Source organism: Nanorana parkeri, unplaced genomic scaffold (assembly GCF_000935625.1).
Source record: "Nanorana parkeri isolate BGI_ZX_2015 unplaced genomic scaffold, ASM93562v1 scaffold2087, whole genome shotgun sequence".
Lineage (NCBI taxonomy): Eukaryota > Metazoa > Chordata > Amphibia > Anura > Dicroglossidae > Nanorana > Nanorana parkeri.
This window is the reverse complement of record NW_017308355.1, coordinates 17,966-33,362: the sequence shown is the minus strand read 5'-3', so window position 1 is coordinate 33,362 and position 15,397 is coordinate 17,966. Positions and strand designations below refer to the sequence as shown.

At 46.1% G+C, this 15,397-nt stretch overlaps 1 protein-coding gene across 1 annotated transcript in view; it reads right to left on the bottom strand.

The window, feature by feature from the left end:
* The window catches only part of LOC108800633 (amine oxidase [flavin-containing] A-like), a 98,122-nt gene extending 88,866 nt beyond the window's left edge, over nt 1-9,256 (bottom strand). Inside the window, exon 1 of the mRNA XM_018572619.1 lies at nt 9,119-9,256. Coding sequence (XP_018428121.1) covers nt 9,119-9,164 — 46 coding nt within the window. The 5' untranslated portion in view covers nt 9,165-9,256. The remainder of the gene's footprint in view (nt 1-9,118) is intronic.
* Nucleotides 9,257-15,397: the final 6,141 nt, after the last annotated feature.

Below are 15,397 nucleotides of genomic sequence, written 5' to 3'. Positions count from 1 at the left end.
CCCCCCCCCCCCCCAAAAAAAAAATTGAAGGAGCAGGATGGAACATTTTTCTCCAAGGAACGGAATACTAAAGCTACATTCACACCCCTAAACTCAGAACGCTGTCACACCACATGTAATTGTATGTGATGTATTTACCTGCGGTTAGGAATCAATCACTCTCCCTTGATGCGTGACCAATGTGCAAGGGTTCTGCCCCTTTCAAATGCGGCCACTGTCACCTGATCAATAACTTAAAAGGGTGACAGCTGCCGCTTATACCACGTCACACTGGGCTGCACTGAACAAGAAAAAAAAAGGTACTGCATGCAATACTTTTTTCAGCACACACCACCGCAACAAGCTGAATGAACTGAGCCCACCTGAAACAAGGCGAATTACCTTGTCTTGCATTGTGGCTGCGCTAGCAAAAAACGCCCAGCAAAGCCCTAACACATTGGGTGGGAACGGGCTCTTACAGTGACACTAAACTCAGGAGTTAAATCTTAAAAATGCATTCAAGTACCTTTAAAAGGAGAATTATGAGGCGAGTGATTTTCACTCAGCTTTATAATCTGAGCCGACCTGTGACAATGAAACTGTCACAGGTCGGCTCAGTAGATGGGGAAGTGAGCGAACACATACCGTCGCTCGCTCACTTCTCGATCTATCCCTGCAGAGAGACGTGACTGTCACCCACATCTCCCTGCAGGGATTCCCCCCCTCCCCTGTCCGATTCTCCAGCGCTGACTGGCGAAACGGACGGGGGGGGGGGTGGGCACAGCTGTCTCTGCCTCTGGATAGGCAGGGCCAGCTGTCAATCCCGCAGCTGGGTGGATCCAGACAGTATTGTCAGGATCCGTCACGGCTGCGGCGTCTCAGTATACCGCGAGCTGCAGCTCGCGGTATACTGAGCTTTGGGTGACGGGAGAATGCTAGTTTGTGTTCTCCCGTGACCCTTAGGAGAACTATGGGGAAAAGCCCTGACCCCATAGTTCTCCTTTAACTATTAATAAAAATGTATCTTATTTGTGTATCACTCAGCTGTAGATCCTCAAATCATCTCTGTATTGGTGCTGACACTGTCTTTCCTTCTGGGGGGTGGCTACTTTTGTTCCCCATGGTCCCTGTGTGTTGTAAAGTAGCCCCTGCTCCAAGCTCACTCCCCCCCACCGGCTCAAGTGCTTCACTTCTCCTCGGATCCCCACCGCATACAGATGAGGGAGAGCAGCTGGCATCCAGAGGAAAAGCTGCCGGCTGTGCTCTGTGCGTGGCTGAGCGGCGGAGGATCGGTACATATCAACGATATGTACTGATCCTCTGTGCAGAGCTGTGCCGCCCACTTTTCCCTGATGCGCCCCCCGGCACCTGCGCCCGAGGCGAGAGCCTCAGTCGCCTCGCCCTCGCTAAGGCCCTAGATTCAGGGATCTTAAAACTGCTGCAATAGAAGAGGAGAGAGGCTCCAGGGACAGGTCTAACAGCCAGCAGGCTCCGACAATCGGGTGGGTGTAACTTTTTATTTTTAACACCTACACAAAAACGGGGGTAGCCGCACTGCCAGGGTTAAGAACATTTTTGATTAGAGTTCTGCTTTAAGGGTTAAGTCTTCTTTTGGATTCTTACTGCTGTCTATGTCGTTGTTAGGAGGGGCAAGGACAATAACAAAAGTGTATAAAAAAATCATTCCCCACAATGACCCTACAGAAAGAAAGCGGTTTTGCATGGTGTCCTACTTTAAAAAGCAATTCAGAGCCAAGACAGAAGAAAGCTGCAATACATAAACAATAGCCCATAATCCTAAAATAAACCTAGAATCTAAAAAGCAAACAAAGCAAAGTCCTATGGAAGATATTGAAGACAAATACAAATCTGGATGCTCAGCACTTCTTGGTCAGAAGTTGTGTAGATCTTTCAGGTACATTTTAGGGTGGGGTAGCCAAACTTCAGGTCTCCTGCTGTGCTGAAACTACAAATCCCATCATGCCTGTGCCCTTGGAAGTCATGCCTGTGGCTGTCAGTCTTGCAACACCTTATGGGACTTGTCGTTCCACAACAGCTGGAGGCTCAAAGTTTGGCTACCCCTGTCTTAGGGCATTATGGTCTTCAGAGCTCCTCCCCCCCATCTGTCCAGTTTTTGCTATGGCTTCAAAGCAGGAGCATAACCACATATCATGCCCCTGCCCCTGGGAGTCGTGCCTGTAGCTGTCACAGTCTTGCAACACCTTATGAAGCTTGTAGTTCCACAACAGCTGGAGGGTCAAAGTTTGGCTACCCCTGTTAGGTCATTATTGCCTTCGGGGCTCTTTCCTCCCCAGTCTGTCCAGTCCTTGAGTTGGCTTCTAAGCAGCAGCATAACCACATTAATTGGCCTCATAGCAAAATTTTGATGGGGTCCCTGTGACCTTCTGACTGTCACTGATCTTTACATTCATTTTCTAGCTAAGCACGCAGTCTTCTGTAGCTCCCTAGTCTGTTCCAGTTCTCAGGGCCTCAGTGTAAATTCTAACCCAGGGGTAGGCACCCTTAGCACTCCAGCTGTCATGAAACTACAAATTCCATCATGCCTGAAAACCGATCATAAAATCTCTTCTACTGAAGTTTAATACTGCAATCAGTATCGCTTCGTTTTTTTCCCCCTTTAAATATCCTTCACACAGTACACATCATGGCAGCAGCTTTGTCAAACTTGCAGTTGGAAATCGTGCATAGTGCGTCGAAGATAAGTGGTAGGGCCAGTGAGAACTGCATGTGCCACTGTCAATCACAGATGGGTTGGATGGCACAGAGGGAGCTGATAACAGTGCAAAAAATAATATCTCGGTATACTTTACATGTCAGCATGCTGTATGTAAGCAATTAGGCTTGCAGCCCCAGCCCAGACAGAAGAGGGTGACAACATGGTGCCTGCAGTGTGACCTTGCAAGGTAGTGTTGTCACACTTTTACCAGAATTGGCTTGTTATAGTAATGAAACTGCTAGTTTTGACTGGAATAGAAGATTGCAGATGGACAATAAGTCACTGTTCATGCCTCAACAAAAGGAATCCTATTGTTTTCTATGGCCCCGGTTCACACCTGAGGATTCTATCTCTTGTAGCAAAACGCCTTTAGCTTGAAAAACGACATGACTTTCTTTTCAGGCAGATTTGAGCATTTTTGTCCCCATAGACTTTACTGGAAACATATTAATATATACAGTCGTGCTCATAAGCTTACATACCCTGGCAGAATTTATGATTTCCTGGCCATTTTTCAGAGAATATGAATGATAACACGAAAACCTGTCAGTCATGCGTAGTGTTTGGCTGAAGCCATTTATTATCAATCAACTGTGTTCACTCTTTTTCAATCATAATGACAACAGAAACTTCCCAAATGACCCTGATCAAAAGTTTACATACCCCAGTTCTTAATACGGTGTGTTGCCCCCTTTATCATCAATGACAGCTTGAAGTCTTTTGTGGTATGTGTGGATGAGGCTCTTTATCTTCTCAGATGGTAAAGCTGCCCATTCTTCCTGGCAAAAAGCCTCCAGGTCCTGTTAATTCTTGGGCTGTCTTGCATGAATTGCACGTTTGAGATATCCCCAGAGTGGCTCAATGACATTGAGGTCAGGAGACTGAGATGGCCACTCCAGAAGCTTCACTTTCTTCTGCTGTAGCCAATGACAGGTCGACTTGGCCTTGTGTTTAGGATCGTTGTCATGTTGGAATGTCCAAGTACGTCCCATGCGCAGCTTCCGGGCTGATGCATGCAAATTGTCCTCCAGTATCTTTTGATAACATACTGCATTTATCGTGCCATCAATTCTGACCAACTTTCCTGTGCCTTTGTAGCTCACACATCCCCAAAACATCAGCGATCCACCTCCGTGTTTCACAGTAGGAATGGTGTACTTTTCATCATAGGCCTTGTTGACTCCTCTCCAAATGAAGCAAAAGCTCAATTTGGTCTCATCACTCCAAATGACTTTGTGCCAGAAGGTTTGAGGCTTGTCTCTGTGCTGTTTGGCGTATTGTAATCGGGATACTTTGTGGCATTTGCGTAGTAATGGCTTTCTTCTGGCGACTCGACCATGCAGCCCATCTTTCTTCAAGTGCCTCCTTATTGTGGATCTTGCAACAGCCACACCACATGTGTCCTGTATTTCAGAGTGTCCTGTATTTCACCTGAAGGTATTTGTGGGTTTTTCTTTGCATCCCAAACAATTTTCCTGCCAGTTGTGGCTGACAGTTTAGCTGACCGTGGTTTGGTTTCAACAGAACACCTCATGTTCCACTTCTTGATTAGAGTTTGAACACTGCTGTTTGGCATTCTCAATTCGTTGGATATCTTTTTATATCCCGTTCTATACAGTTCAATTACCTTTTCCCACAGGTCCTTTGACAATTCTTTTGCTTTCCCCACTGACTCAGAATCCAGACACGTCAGTGCAGCACTGGATGAAGGATACAAGGGTCTGTCAGGAGGCCAGAAACTAATTTGGCCTTTTATACACACACACTGATTACATGCAAACAGATCACATGTGAGGATGGTTCCCTTTAATAGCCATTCACACCCCTTTGTGTCAACCTGTGTGCATGTTATCAGGCCAAAATCACCAGGGTATGTAAACTTTTGATCAGGGTCATTTGGGTAGTTTCTGTTGTCATTATGATTGGAAAAGAGTAAACACAGTTGATTGATACTAAATGGCTTCAGCCAAACACTACCCATGAGTGACAGAAAGGTTTTCGTGTTATCATTCATATTCTCTGACAAATGGCCAGGAAATCATAAATTCTGCCAGGGTATGTAAACTTATGAGCACGATTGTACGTCATAAGAGTTCTTTATGCGTTTGTCAGGCCTTTATGCATGATGTCACCCACAGTTGCTACTGCTTTCCATTGGGTCAAATAGAAAAACGCCTGAAGTGCAACGTCTGCAAAATGCTTCAAAAACGTGCATGCGTATTGAACGCTCAAAAACGCTTTTTTTAAAATGCCTACAAAACACCAGTGCCTAGGTGTTAACGGAGCCTGAAGTTAAATCGTGGTCGACCCTTGCAAACAGATTTTCTGTGGCCCCCTCCCAAATAGGGGTGCTTTGGAGTGGAGAAATACTTATTTTTTTGATTCTCCAACAGCCAGAGTACTTCATCGATCCACTCTGCCCCGAAATGTGGGCAGGCCCTCGATGTCCTCATGTACAATGCAATGCACAATCCTACATTGTATGTGATTATGTTGGTGATGGAGCAGCCTCACAACCAAAGACAAGCAGCTTTGATGGACCAATTGTCCATCCTGAAACTGGCAGGAAAATAGCCTGCAGGAGCAAGAAATAACATAGGTTTTCCTCTACTCTCATACCCCCCGACTAAACCATACAATTTTTCCAAATTCACCGACGACCTTTCAGATCTATATTAAATTTGCACATATGTTGCTGAGTAATTATGTCTATCAAATTTTAAGATAGTTCAGTAGTGATATAAACACACATTTGTCCAATTTATTGCAATGTAAATGTGACTGGCTTGCGTTGGCCATATAATTGTTGATATTCACTTCCAATAACCAACCTTTAGTGTGGGAGGTGGCCGTGGAGATGTGTGCGAAATTTCGCATTCTCATGACATATGGTTTCAGAGATAACGATGTTTGTAGAATATTGCGCAATCCAATATGGCTGCCAAACCATGTGGACAATAGACTGATAACGAATATGTGACACTAGAGCACAGCATAACCTCACACAGCAATTTGTACATCTGTACCTTTAGCAGTTCTGGAGATGCAGGTTTCTAAATATTTCACAAAAATTGTCATAAAAACCAAGATGGCGCCACATCATGTGACCTATGACCTTTATATTGCAATACGTTCTGCCGAGCTTAGGGCTCTACCATTGTGCCAGGTTTCATGAGTTGTTGACTAACATTGCACTTATTACAGGCATTTGAAAAAAGCAACGGAATAATAACAAGAATATAAAAAAATAATCATAATATTATTAATAATAATCTTACCAAAAAAACAAATAGGTGTCCTTCAACTTCGTTGCTTGGCCACCTAACTATTCTGTAAAGTATGTTTTTATATGATTTGAGTTTATACATCACCCACAATACACAGCTAATGTTACAGGGCCAACTGATCAGAAGCCGATTAATCGATTATTGAAAAAGTTGACAACTTTTTCAATAATCGATTATGTCGATTAGTTGTTGCAGCCCTATTTTACACAATCATCAAAACCTTTTATTTTACCTAAATTCCGGCATATATCCCCCACCAGGGAGCCACAGGTGCCACATACAGCCTCCTATAGAAGTCAATGGCTGGACTCCATGGGCAGACGTGTAAACAGGTTTATCATGCAGTGCACAACCCCGGACACAGACTGTCTGTGATTACACAAGTCCAGTGTATGCCTGCGTATAGCCATTGACTTTTATGGGAGAATGTGGCTGCCTGGTGGGGGAGGGTATATGCCCGAATTTAGGTTTTACCACCACAGGCGGCCATGTGCATGAGCCCTATGTCAACCAAAATAATACTGTGGGTTTCTACGCATTTTATTAGGTCTCTTTCAGATGAGCGGTCCGGTCAGGTTTGCAGTAGACTTGTGCGCCGTCAAAAAATTAGTTCTGTTTCGGAATATCCGTTATTTCGTATTTCGTGTCCGAAACTCAATTCGGATTCGTGCGAAATACGAATTTTCGTTAGTTTCGGCACATTTTCGTAACTGTACAAACATTCGTTATGATGAAGTTAAAAAGCAAAAATACCTTTGTTAATATTGGAGTCGATGTGGTAGTTGTTTTTTTATCCGAAATACGAATTCCATTAACGGATTCCGGATCCGAATTTCGTAACGGAACGAAATTCCGTCGACTGAATTTCGTATTTCCTGCCTGTATTGTAATGCAACTCTCAGCAGCAGAAGAGAAAACCTCTGATTGGTCAACCAAACGAAATACGAATTCCGTTAACGGATTCCGGATCCGAATTTCGTATTTTGTATTAAAAAAAAAAACTTCCATCAACTCCAGTATATTAACAAATGTACTTTGCTTTTTAATTTCAATATAACGAATGTTCGTAACGGAACGAAATTCAGTCAACGGAATTTCGTATTTCCTGCCTGTGTATTGTAATGCAACCCTCAGCAGCAGCGGATCCGTATTTCGGATTTAAAAAAAAAATTTATTATGTTGTTCAACCTCATTTACGGGGGTAATATTAGTTCCTGTTTCAAAGAAATTCGGATCCGAAATTCGTTAACGGAATTTCGTATTTCGGATATAATTGGGAAACTGCAATTCGGATATCGGATGCTTCCGAATTTACGAATTTCAGGAATATTCGTACGAATTTTGATTTGTAACAAAACGAATCGCACATGTCTAGTTTGCAGGCGGATCTGATCAGAAGCCCAGTTAGTCTATGGGCAGCCGGATCTAAACAGGAGTGCGTTGGTTTACATTCAAATACCCGTGACTGTCCAGCTCCGGAAAACAAAACGCAACAGAGGACCATTCCACTTTGGTGGACCCGGATTGACACGACACGTCAGTTTACATCCAACTCCCCATAGACCTAACATGGGTCTGATAAGTTCAGTTTGGAGGTAAAAACTGGACAGACACAGATGTCCCAATGATGACATCTGTTCCATACTGCTCCGATCAGCAGGGGATCTGTGCACACCCGCCCTGCTGATCAGATCTGACAGCGCCCGTGTGAAAGGGGTCTAAAGGTGCCCATACTTCTGCCGATTATCGTATGATAATTGCGGGAAATCGGCAGGTGTATGGAAGGCGTGCGACCGTTTCTTCTGTACGGTCGCACGTGTTTTTTCTCCTGTGCAGGCTTAGTGCCGCTCTCGGGAGACAAATGCCGAACGGGCTGGTGTGCGCAAGCACACACTGCCCGTGCGGCATTGGTGTCATCGGAACCCCGCCCCTCAGCAAGGCGGGCTTTCGATGATCGCAAGTACGATCTGACCTGTCCAAGATGGGCAGATCGTACGAGCTTTTAATTAGCTTACAACCATCGCAAGACAAAAGTCTTGCGATGGTTGTAAGGTGTATGGGCACCTTTAGACACAAAAACCTGACCCAGTGGTATTTCCAAGATTTCTGATAGATCCTTTATAATGTCATTATCATCAGATATCATTCACAATGCTCAGTACAGTTACATCCCCAATGAAAAATCTGTTTTTCAGCCAAAGTTTGCCGAGACCAGGCCAGTTTCTAAGATCCATCATCATTAGGCAATGGACTGGGCTTCTCGCCAGATGTTTGAGATTGTAATAGCAGACAAATGGGATCGTTCAGCTGTAATTTTTGTCAGACGCTGACATTTACGTATGAATTTAGCCAGCTACATTTGCTGAAAAAAACAATGTACAGGAACTCTGTCACTAGTGACCCCACTGATGGTGATTTGTCAAAGATCGCTAAGAGTCTGCCTGTTTGTACCTATGGAATCACTTTCGTCACTCACATTGCTAGATTTGGCAACGTTCAGGCCAGCGACAGACCGACATCTCGCTACTGATGAAGCGATTTCATAGGAACAGACCTGCCGATTTGTCTCTAGCAGCAAAATCGCCCATGTGACATCATGCTGAAAGTGAGTTGACCTAGTACAGGGGTAGGCATCCTTGACACACCAGATGTTGTGGAACTACAAGTCCCAAGAGGCATTGCAAGACTCTGACATCCACAGGAATGACACCCAAAGGCAGGAGCATGATGAGATTTGCAGTTTGACCGCAGCTGGAGTGCCAAGATTGCCTATTGCTGATCTAGTAAATGCTGTACTTAGAGGCAGCAAAAGGGTTGACCCAGCTCTGAAGTTCTGTGCTGACTTAAACCATATGCTGGATTTGACAGCTGCAATAAAAGGTTGTCAACTGCATTAAGGCAATGCAGAGGGCAGGACAGTGCATCTCCATTTACTTGGCTGTGCCTGCAGGGCAAACATTAGACCCAGCTGTGATTTATCAGGACATATTCCTAAGCCTGACACTTACAAGCCACAGACTCTCAGACTGCATGCAATGTGCTGCACAGCAAGAACACATCTGCACTAGAGTATAGACTACCACATCCACAAATGTAATAATATAACGTAGCAGACCTGAGATGCCTCCACCGATGACAACAACATCATACACGTTGCTCATGGCTGCTCTGCGTGTTGTCTCCCTCGCAGGGATTTAATCATGGACACAAGTCAGTAGACGGAGAGGCGATTCCTCTATAGAGCAACACTGGCACCGAACACAGAAGGATCGCGTAGCCCCTCCCTTGCCACGCCCTCCCTGGGTTCCTTTCAGCGCTGCCATTGGTCTGGCTTCCCTCCCTGTGTAAGAAAACAGTTCAGGGCGGAAGCACCAGGCTGCCAGTGATTGGCTGATTCTGCCCATTGAAAAGTACAGCTGTGTTTGCGGAGTTCAGCTGCAGTCCATTCGCTTGAAAAGTTTACGCTGTATAAATGTTATGTCCTCACAGGAAGGGAGAGACTTCCCGACCACTATTCTGGACTATAGATAACATTTAGCCTTCGTTCACACCTAGGCGTCAGGGTTTTGGCACGAAGACGCACATCTTAGCTGGCAGATTGAAAGACGTTGCAGTCAATGGACAAATGGGTATAAAAACGTGCACTGACTGCTTGCGTCATGCTTTTTTCAGGCATTTTGATTGAAGTATATGGGGCCAAACATGCTTCAAACTGCCCCAAAGAAGCTCAGGAACTTTTTCCAGCGACAGGCGTGAACGGTAGCCATTGAAATCAATGGGAACCCATGTGCTGAGCGTTTTGTCGCATGCGCAACAAAACACCTAGGTGTAAATGGTGGCTTATGGTGCTGCCCTTTCCCTGCTTTGGAGGGACTGTCCCTTATTTAGAATCATTTGCCTCTGTGCCTCTTCCTCCATCAGAAAAGCCAAAGGAAGAGTAGTGATTAAAAAAAAACAGATACAGGTTACTCCCACACTGCAAGGGTTAAAGGAGAACTATGAGGTGAGTGCTTTTCACTCACCTCATAGTTCTAGCCGACCTGTGACAATGAGACTGTCACAGGTCGGCTCAGTAGATCGGGAGGTGAGTGAACACATACCGGCGTTCGCTCACCTCTCGATCCTGTCACGGATCTCTGCCGTGACAGGGGAGGGGCTGGATTCCCCCCCTCCCCGATCCACCAGCGCTGACTGGTGGAACGGACAGGGGAGGGGGCGGGTACAGCTGGCTCTGCCTTTAGATAGGCAGAGCCAGCTGTCACTCACGCAGCTGGGCAGATCCCGGCACAATTGTCGGGATCCGCTTCAGCTACGGCGTCTCAGTATACTGCGAGCAGCTGCTCGCGGTATACTGCGGTGTCTCAGTATATCGTGAGCTACAGCTCGTGGTATACTGAGCCTAGGGTGCGGGAGGACGCTAGTCTTAACCCCATAGTTCTCCTTTTAGTGCTCGTTTTGGTCTAGAGAGGAAAACAACAAAGTTATACTCGCCTGATTCCTGGAGTCAGCCGGCTGTGACAGTGCTCCCTCCAGCCTCTCTCCTTGGCTGAAGCCATAGTATGTCCTTCAGTATTCCCACGTCCTATACTCTGTGCATAAAATGTGATGACTCTGGACCTCAGGCTCCATTCACACTAAGAGACACTTACCTCAAGCGGATTTCAGTGCGGCGGGATTGCGCGACAGTTCGGGCGACGTTCCAGCGACGATCACCAGCAACCTTCATCGGGCTGCATTAAAAAAAGGAAATTCATGCGACATGCGTGGGAAAAAGGGTCCCGTAGGCACGACTTGTGACGGGGGCGACATGGAGCTGTACATTAAGACAGCTCCATTGAAAATTATTGGTTGCGACTTCTCGCGATATCGCGCTGCAAAATGTCGTGGGATTTTCCGCTCAGTGTGAATGGGGCCTTAGACTGCTGCAGTGAATTGAGAGAGATGCTCCAGGGACTAGTGTAAGTCCTCATTCACACCTAGGCATTTTGTTGCATGTTTTGCCGCTGTATGTGTGGATAAGCAGCGGATAGCTACTGATCCTGTCAGCTTGTCTTTGCTTTGTACAGGCAGACCGGAACCCCCCTGTGGTTCTGGCCACAAGTTACATTATATTATCAAAAGTATTGGGGCGCCTGACTTTACACGCACATGAACTTTAATGGCATCCCAGTCTTAGTCCGTAGGGTTCAATATTGAGTTGGCCCACCCTTTGCCGCTATAACAGCTTCAACTCTTCTGGGAAGGCTGTCCACAAGGTTTAGGAGTGTGTCTATGGGAATGAACAATGAACAATCTCAATGAATAAACAATCTCAGGCCAATCTCCTTACTGCCATTCACCTCCAAACTCATAGAACGCCTTATCTACAGCCGCCTGAGCCGCCACCTCGCTGATAACAACCTTCTCGATCCCTTACAGTCCGCCTTTCGCCCCCTACACTCCACTGAAACCGCCCTCCTAAAACTCACTAATGACTTAATAACAGCTAAACACAATGGCCACTATTCCTTACTCTTGCTATTAGACCTTTCTGCTGCTTTTGACACCGTGGACCACCTGCTCCTCCTCAAAAAACTCTACTCACTTGGCCTACAAGACTCTGCTCTCTCATGGTTCTCCTCTTACCTGTCTAAGCGCTCTGTTATGAGTGTTATGTTTAGTTTATATGCAACTCTATGATTCATCTCTGTGGCACTTGTTTCCTGTGATGCGTTTCCTGTTCCTGTTCTGTGGGTTCTCTTCCAAGAACATGACTTCTGTAAACTAACGGCTTATACTGTCATTATTACCACATAAAACATGGTGTCAGAAGTACTTGAATCTGCACTGCTTCTACTCATGGGATGCTGAAAAGCTTGCCAGTCTTGCAGTGAGATGCCTTAGCTTTTATGCCACACTTGTCTGAGGTGTGTCAGCCGTTAAGAAGACTTCTGGATAAGGATGCAGTTTGGCATTGGCTTCCCAAACATGACCAGGCAGTGAAGAAAATAAAACAATTGGTCACCGCCGCTCCTGTGTTGAAATATTATGATGTCACAAAACCTGTTACAATACAAAGTGATTCAAGCAAGAATGGCCTAGGATGTTGTCTATTGCAAGATGAGCAACCAGTTGCATATGCATCCAGAGCTCTTTCTTCAGCCGAGCAAAATTATGCTCAAATTGAAAAAGAATGTTTAAGCATTGTGTTTGCCTGCCAGCGTTTCCATCACTATCTTTATGGCCGTGATACGATCACAGCTGAAACAGATCACAAACCACTAATAGCCATATTTTAAAAGCCCCTTTTCTGTGCTCCTAAGCGTTTGCAGAGCATGATGCTTACATTGCAGCATTACAACCTCAATGTTGTCTACAAGCCAGGAAGTGAAAATGTACATCAGTGATACCCTGAGCAGAGCTACTGCGAATCATGTGACACCCAGAAGTGAGCATGAGCATCATACAGTTTGTTTGCTGCAACAGGAACAAAATTTATTTGCCGAAATCAATCAAGCAGACTATCTTAACTTCACAGATCAGTGGCTGCATCAGCTTCTACAGCACACTGACAGAGACGAAACTTTACAAGCGCTGAAGTCTATTGTTCTAAGTGGGTGGCCAGATGACAAGGATGCAGCACCTGCAATTGTGAAGGAGTATTGGTCCTTCAGAGATGAGATCAGCGTACAAAATGGTATCTTATACAAAGGCGCAAGAGTTATAGTGCCAAAGTCACCGAGAGCAGAAATTTTATTACGCATTCACTCAAGCCACTACGCATGCTACAGACAAGCTCGCGATACTCTTTACTGGCCTAATATGCAAGGTGAAATCAAAGATTTTGTCAGCAATTGTCCCACCTGCAATGAATATGCACACTTGCAACAAAAAGAGACCATGATGTCACATGAGATACCTACACGTCCTTGGCAGATTGTCAGTATAGACTTATTCAACTATGCGGGAAAAGAGTACCTGATATTAGTTGATCATTACTCAGACTTCTGGGAAATTGAACTGCTTCCTGACTTATCCACTGAAACTACAGTTAAGAGGTGCAAGGCGCAGTTTGCACGTCATGGCCAACCAGATAAAGTGATTTCTGATAATGGCCCTCAGTTCTCAAGCTTACAATTCAGAAAAATTGTTCTGCAACCCCCCTCTGTCAATCCCTACACTGGCTTCCTATAGCCCAAAGGATAAAATTCAAAATATTAACAACCGCGTACAAAGCCATCCACAACTCTGGCCCCGGCTATATCTCCAACCTGGTCTCAAAGTATTACCTAAGCGAGCCCTCACAGTCCCCTCTGTGGGGACTGGTTAGACACCACAAAGCCTGGTAAAACCAGGGCTCTCTAGGGTCTAACCAGCTTGGTTAGACCACACAGAGCCCTGGTGGGATCCCACAGAGCCCTGGTGAGATCCCAAAGAGCCCTGGTCAAACCAGGGCTCTATAGGGTCTCACCAAGGCTTTGTAGGGTCCCAACAGGGCTCTGTGGGGTTTAACTAGGGCTGGTGAGACCCTACAGAGCCCTGGTTAGACCCGACCAGGGCTCTGTCGGGTCTCACCAGCACCAGGGTTCTGTAGAGTCTCACCAGGGCTATGTGGGGTCTCACCAGCCTGGTTAGACCCCTCAGAGCCCTGGTTAAACTAGGGCTCTGTGGGGTCTCACCAGTCCTGGTAAACCCCACAGAGCCCTGGTGAGAACATACAAAGCCCTGGTTTAACCAGAGCTCTGTGAGGGCTCATCAGGGCTCTGTGGGGACTGGTTAGACCACACAAAGCCTGGTAAAACCCCACAGAGCCCTGGTTAAGCCAGGGCTCTGTAGGGTCTAACCAGCTTGGTTAGACCCAACAGGGCACTGGTGAGATCCCAAAGAGCCCTTCAGAGCTCTATAGGGTCTCATCAGGACTTTGTAGGGTCCCAACAGGGCTCTGTGGGGTTTAACCAGGGCTGGTGAGACCCCGCAGAGGCCTGGCTAAACCAGGGCTCTGTGGGGGCCTCACCAGGGTACCAGGCCTGTGGGGGGTCTCACCACGGCACTGTGGGGTCTAACCAGCCTTGTTAGACCCCACAGAGCCCTAGTGAGACCCCACAGGGCCCTGGTTAAACCAGCGCTCTCCTCAGGGCTCTCCAGGCCGCCACTCACCAGAACTGTGCTGGCCGTGTCTCGGGGGCGGAGCTGGCAGGAGCGTGCCGACATAGTCTCCATCTGCTGCTGAAGATAGACTCCAAACTCGCAGCCAGAGATCCTTGTGTGGTGGATGGGAGGGGTGAGGTCTCTTCTCATTGGCTGGTGGGCAGAGCTCCAGAAGACCGAGTGGATGGACCGTACAGACGATCGAGGAAACGGATGAGCGCTCAGGCCTGTCACTGTCTCAGTTTGACAGCGGCAGGGCTCACAACGTTACCTGACTGCGAGCGAGGTGATGTGCTGTTCCGACAGGGCAAACAAGGCACCCCTATTATTCATATGCTATGAATAATAGGGGAGAACTCTGTCATTTTATGTGGCCTACCACTTCATGGCTGAGTTGCTGTTGTTCCCAGTTGCTTCCACTTTGTTATAATACCACTAACAGTTGACCGCGGAATATTTAGTAGCAAGGAATTTCACGGAACACCTGATTTCAATGATTTGGAGGGGTGTCCCAATACTTTTGGTAATATAGTGTATATGGAGCCAGACATAAAAATCCCAAGTGAATGAGGTCTAAGTCTGTTTAAGTGCGCTTTCTTTCTCCATTTGCTGTGCATCCTAACTCAATGGGTTCATGTACGTGTGATAAACGCAGAAAAGAAGTTTATGTAGAAAAATCTGCGATGCGCGTCGCACGTTTTTTTTCTCACGTGCTTTCATGCATTTTAACATGCACAAATGTGCTTAGAAAACACACGATTTCCCGGACGCGTTTGGGGCACCATTAAAGTGGCATTAAAGTCACAAAAGTTTTCCTCCCCCCCTTTAAGGACTTACCTCTTGATCCGATCATCTTCTTCGTATTGTGGAACCTGGCCTTGGGGCGGGGCTAGTTTAAAAAAAAATTGTTTACTGTTTCTTTATTTTTATCACTTTTTATTCAATTATTTCTTCCTATTTTTGCAGTGCAGGTGTCAGTCTCTTTTCCAGAGTCCTGTCTCTTCCTGCCCCTCGGTGTCTGTCCGATGTGCATGGCTGCGTACATTCAGCTCCACTGTGTCTCTCCTCCTCTCCCCTCCGTTGATGTTTACTGTGCATGTGCACCATCTCGAGCGGCCGTGCAGGATGAAGCTTCAGATCCTCAGATGGGAGTGATCGGTGATAACCTACATACTTTTTTTATTTTTTAATGGTTTTGCATATATCTCCTGTTTGCTAGCAATAGATATATGCCAAAAAACTAAAGTTTAATTCTACTTTAACTAGT